The sequence below is a fragment of the Colobus angolensis genome, unplaced genomic scaffold (assembly GCF_000951035.1).
Source record: "Colobus angolensis palliatus isolate OR3802 unplaced genomic scaffold, Cang.pa_1.0 Scaffold473, whole genome shotgun sequence".
Classification (NCBI taxonomy): domain Eukaryota; kingdom Metazoa; phylum Chordata; class Mammalia; order Primates; family Cercopithecidae; genus Colobus; species Colobus angolensis.
Window position 1 is genome coordinate 844,645 of NW_012118188.1, and position 6,000 is coordinate 850,644.

At 38.1% G+C, this 6,000-nt stretch overlaps 1 protein-coding gene across 8 annotated transcripts in view; it reads left to right on the plus strand.

The window, feature by feature from the left end:
- FIP1L1 (factor interacting with PAPOLA and CPSF1) overlaps positions 1-6,000 on the plus strand; it is a 71,759-nt gene that overhangs the window by 59,004 nt on the left and 6,755 nt on the right. For all 8 annotated transcript variants that reach the window (XM_011958756.1, XM_011958762.1, XM_011958761.1 and 5 more), the window contains 3 exons: positions 14-68; positions 1,683-1,738; positions 5,362-5,575. In XM_011958756.1, coding sequence (XP_011814146.1) covers positions 14-68; positions 1,683-1,738; positions 5,362-5,575 — 325 coding nt within the window. The remainder of the gene's footprint in view (positions 1-13; positions 69-1,682; positions 1,739-5,361; positions 5,576-6,000) is intronic.

Below are 6,000 nucleotides of genomic sequence, written 5' to 3' on the forward strand. Positions count from 1 at the left end.
TTGAATGTTTCAGGTTTTCCTCCTCCACCAGGAGCTCCACCTCCATCTCTTATACCAACAATAGAAAGGTAAATCAGTATGGATACTGATTTTTGATCATTGATAGCCTTTTGACAGAAGAACCATATACTTATCTTGGAAATATTTTCAAAGATTTAATTTTATAAACACAGCACCTGTCTTTTAATTTATAAATCTACGTCTATGTTAGTTTTATATAAGATGTTGGACCTGTTGCCTGAAATCAAAACAGGGCAAAGAAAACTAAAATTATAATATTTTGAAATAATGTCTTGCTTTGATTTATGACACACTTGATTAAAGAAACTCCTAGACTGTTAAAAACCCAGCAAGTCAGTTTTAATGGGAAATACAAACATAAATTACTGGAAATGATGAATAATACATGTCTCTTTTGGGATGAAGTAGGGAAAAGTATTATGGGACCATAGTCAAGAAAAGCTGTCTTATTCCTTGATACTCCATCTCAGCTTCCACAAAGAAGGATTAGATCCATTCTGTGTGGCAATAGCCTTATTTTTTGTACTGTGTACTTTTGGCTTATGTTAACTAGAATGCTGTACAAAGAGAATATTTCCCTCATGGGTGGCAATATGGTATTTAACAACATAGAAATCAAACAGTGTTGCGAGGCAAGGTTCGTAAGCCCTTTGAGACTCAGTTTTCCTTTTTACCAAAAGGGTTGATAGAGTTGTGAAGATTTTAAAAGCTACTGAATATAAAGTACAATTCTTGGCAGGTAGAAATCGCTAATAAGAGTTATTGCTGGCTGGGCGCGGTGGCTCAAGCCTGTAATCCCAGCACTTTGGGAGGCCGAGATGGGCAGATCACAAGGTCAGGAGATCGAGACCATCCTGGCTAACACTGTGAAACCCCGTCTCTACTAAAAAATACAAAAAACTAGCCGGGCGAGGTGGCGGGCGCCTGTAGTCCCAGCTACGGGAGGCTGAGGCAGGAGAATGGCATAAACCCGGGAGGCGGAGCTTGCAGTGAGCTGAGATCCGGCCACTGCACTCCAGCCCGGGCGACAGAGCAAGACTCCGTCTCAAAAAAAAAAAAAAAGAGTTATTGCTATTTTCCCTTAAGTAGCAAATAAACTATTAAAAATAGTGTGTTTCTGAAAAAATGATTCCAATGATGTAAAAAGACAAAATATGTGAGAACTTTACATCAGTAGCATCAAACCCTGCATATGATTTTGAAAGGAAACTATAAAATCAAGAAAGCATGAATTGTGAGAATACAAGGATTTAGTTTTGTTAAGTGACTATTAGGCACATTTGTTTTCTCAGTCAAAATGTTAAGAAGTATTATTTGTTAATCCTGTCAGTGGGGCTGAATTAAAATTAAGACTAAATATTTAATCTGAAATATTCTGATAGCCTGAAAGTTTCTGTTACTTTACTTGTGACTCAAGCTAAGTTGATTGGATTATTTATGTTAAATAGTACTAGCACATCCTATTTTTCTGTAAAATTAGGTATTTTAATATTTTTTAAGTAAAAAACCGTGTTTTATTAATAAAATTATAGAACTAAATTATTAAATTGGTGGTTGGATAAAAGTTGTAATTTTGCCTTAAGTTTTTCCTTTTGCACTACATTATTAAAATTCAGAACTTCTTTGTACCAGACATAAAAATATATCTTTTTCTTCAACAGTGGACATTCCTCTGGTTATGATAGTCGTTCTGCACGTGCATTTCCCTATGGCAATGGTAAGTAGTAGTATTTAGATGCCTAGATTCAGTTTGGATCAGTGAAGTACTTAAATATTTTTAAAGCAATAAAAACGTGTTGCATCTTACAGAGCAATTAAAAAATATTAACTAAAGGAGTGAGTGGTCTATCTCTCTGCCAGGTTAGCAAACAATAAATTTCATGTATTTATCAACTATACTTTTAAAAATTAGTTCATGGTGACACAACAGGGATATTTGTAAATTGCGTTTTCTAAAAGGATTTAGGATTTGTCACCAAAAAAGGATTATAAAGAACAGAAATCAAGTACATAGAAAACTACCATATAATGGAAAAAAACTGAAAGTTGGTTTTTGAAGACAACAAATAAAACATGACAATTTTGTGACAAGATTAAGAAAAAAGAACACATAAACAGTATCAGAAGCAAAAAGGGATTACAACTGTAGACAACGCAGATTAAACAATAAAAGAGAGGTCGACTCAAGCCTGTAATCCCAGCACTTTGGGAGGCCGAGACGGGCAGATCACGAGGTCAGGAGATCGAGACCATCCTGGCTAACCCGGTGAAACCCCATCTCTACTAAAAAATACAAAAAACTAGCCGGGCGAGGTGGCGGGCGCCTGTAGTCCCAGCTACTCGGTAGGCGGAGGCAGGAGAATGGCGTAAACCCGGGAGGCGGAGCTTGCAGTGAGCTGAGATCTGGCCACTGCACTCCAGCCTGGGCGGCAGAGTGAGACTCCCTCTTAAAAAAAAAAACAGTAAAAGAGAATATGCTGCACCGTATACCAACGCACTTAAAAACTTAGCTGAAATGAATTAACTCCTAAAAAGAAAAACAAAAACTTACCAAACAAAACTGACTCGAAACGAAAAAGAAACCTTGAAGAGTCTTCTTTGTTATCCTGTTTTGTTGGATTATTGTTTTTTTTTTTTTTGCGTTCTTGTATTGGAAACTTAGCTCATTAATTTTTACTCTTTTCTAATATAGTATTTTAAGACTAAATTTTCTTCTGGAACAACTTGTATCCCTAAACTTTTGATGTGTCTTATGTTTGTCTATGTTTAGTTCTTAATTATTTAAATTTATGATATTTTTGACCCATGAATTATCAGAAGTGTGTTTTTAATTTGAAATGTTTAGGGATTATTTTCTCATAACTTTTAAGTTTGACTTCTAACTTAAATTGCATGGTGGTCAGAGAACAAACCTATTACACTCATCCTTTGAAAATATATGTACCTTTTCGTAAATATTTCATACGTGCTTGAGAAGAAGAATATCCTTTGTTATGGGCAGAATCCTATGTGATGTCCGTTACATCAACCATGCTAAGAACATGTAGCTCAAGTCTTTATCTGCATGGTGACTTGTACCTGTAATCCTAGCTATTTGGGAGCCTTAGAGTTCAAGGCTGCAGTGAGCTATGATCATACCACTGTTCTCTAGCCTGGATGACAGCAAGACCTCATCTCTTAAAACAAAAAGAAACCGCTTCTATATTTGTACTGATTTTTTCATCTGCTTAATCCACCAGCAATTGAGAGAATTATGTTAATCTCCCATGAACATGGTGAATTTTCTATTTCTACCTGTGTTTCTATTAGTTTTTACTTTCTAAAACTTAAGGTGATGTTGTTACCTACTTGGAAGTTTAAATTTGTTCTGTTTCCTTGGTAAATTACATCATCCATCTTCATGTGATCATCCTTTCTTTCCTAAGTAATGCTTTTTGTATAAGTCTGTTGTATCATTAATAAAGCTGCCCTTTATTTTTTTTGAGACGGAGTCTCACTCTGTCATCTAGTCTAGAGTGCAGTAGTACGATCTCTGCTCACTGCAAGCTCCACCTTCCTGGTTCAAGCAATTCCCCTGCCTCAGCCTTCCGAATAGCTGGGATTACAGGCATGTGCCACCACGCCCGGCTAATTTTTTTTGTATTTTTAGTAGAGACAGGGTTTCACCATGTTGGCCAGACGGGTCTGGAACTCCTGACCTCAGGCAATCCGCCTTCCTCGGCCTCCCAAAGTGCTGGGATTACAGGCGTGAGCCACCGCAGCGGCCTAAAGCTACTCATTTTCGATCAGGGGTTGTATTTTTTTTTCCTCATCTTTTTTCTTTAAACTTTCTGTTTTTATGTTGTTTATATTAAGGTTATAGTTAGGTTTTTAAAAAGTACAAATCAACAATCTTTGTTTTGTAACTGATGAGTCAGTCCCTTTTTGAGAATATTTGGCTATTCGAACTTAACTCTCCACCTACACCTTTGTCAAGTCTTCTTGAATTGACTGAGTTTCGCATTGATTTTCAAAAAATCCTTTTTTCTTCATTGTTTTGAAACTATACATTTTCTTTTTTTCTTTAGGTGGTTACTTGACATTTGTTATTCATACTTAACAATGTGTAGTTACATATAATTTGAACATCTTTCTCCATCAATACAGAGACTTTAGAATAATCTTTCTCGTCTAACTTATATCCTGTTGTGGTTCACTGTTTTAGTTTTATTCTTTTTAAAAAAAACTCTACTGTTGAATAGCATATGTGGTTTGTTTGAATTTGCATATATGATTACCATTTATTTGTTCAGCCGTTACTTCTTTTCATGTTAGATCCTCTAGGATAATTTTTCTTTTTCTCTAAGTATATCTGATAGATGTTCCTTTTTTCTTTCTTTTTTTTTTTTTTGAGATGGAGCCTCACTTTGTTGCCCAGGCTGGAGTGCAGTGGTGCCATCTCGGCTCACTGCAAGCTCCATCTCCCGGGTTCATGCCATCTTCCTGCCTCAGCCTCCCGAGTACCTGGGATTACAGGCACCTGCCACCGCGCCCTGCTAATTTTTGTATTTTTAGTAGAGATGGGGTTTCACCATGTTGGCCAGGCTGGTTGTGAACTCCTGATCTCACGATCCGCCCACCTTGGCCTCCAAAAGTGTTGGGATTACAGGCGTGAGCCACTGCACCCAGCCTGATAGACATTCTTTTGGTGAAGTCTGTTGGTTGTAAGTTTTGCTTATTTTTTTGTTGATGTTTACAAAGGCAGTTTGAATCTTGAAATAAAATGTTGAGTACACTTTTCTAGGTTGATACTTTTTCTCAACACTGTTTTTTTTTCTTTTTTTGAGATAGAGTCTCACTCTGACGCCCAGGCTGGAGTGCAGTGACATGATCTCTGCTCACTGTAACCTCTGCCTCCTGGATTCAAGTGATTCTCCTGCGTCAGCCTACCAAATAGCTGGGATTACAGGCATGCACCACCATGCCCAGCAAATGTTTATATTTTTAGTAGAGATGGGGTTTCACCATGTTGACTAGGCTGGTCTTGAACTCCTGGCCTCCTCTCAACACTTTGAAGATGTCCCAATGTATTCTGGTTTCCATTTTTTATATTGGGGAGTTTGTGGTCAACCTAATTCTGATTCCTGTTCACCATGTATAATGAAGGGTCTTTATATGTTAGGTTTTTAAGATTTGTTTCTGGATCTTCCCCTGATACTGTGGGTATTCATTCACCATGTGATAGTTCTCTTTTCTATTTATAAAGTGAATTTCTATTATAATCTAATGACATATTTTTGGTGGGCATTTTGTTTTTTTATAGTACCATAATGTTTGTTTTTAATTGTGTTTTTTCTTTAGTTGCCTTTCCCCATCTTCCTGGTTCTGCGCCTTCATGGCCTAGTCTTGTGGACACCAGCAAGCAGTGGGACTATTATGCCAGAAGAGAAAAAGACCGAGATAGAGAGAGAGACAGAGACAGAGAGCGAGACCGTGATCGGGACAGAGAAAGAGAACGCACCAGAGAGAGAGAGAGGGAGCGTGATCACAGTCCTACACCAAGTGTTTTCAACAGGTTTGTTGGGTGTGCAGGAGTTTATACTATGTATTTTATAACCGCTTTCAAATTTACTTTTGTTATGAGGAAGTGAATTTCAGTTCACTTGGAAAAGAGATGCTCAGGGAGTACTTAGGAAAGCCATCTTAAAATGATAAAGGATTAGAGGCTTCCCATTACCTTGAACAGCCGTCGTTTAATTTGTTTACTTATCTCTTTTTTTTTGAGACGGAGTCTCGCTCTGTTGCCCTGGCTGGAGTGCAGTGGCCGGATCTTAGCTCACTGCAAGCTCCGCCTCCCGGGCCCACGCCATTCTCCTGCCTCAGCCTCCCGGGTAGCTGGGACTACAGGCGCCCGCCACCTCACCCGGCCAGATCTTTGTATTTTTTAGTAGAGACGGGGTTTCACTGTGTTAGCCAGGGTGGTCTCGATCTCCTGACCTC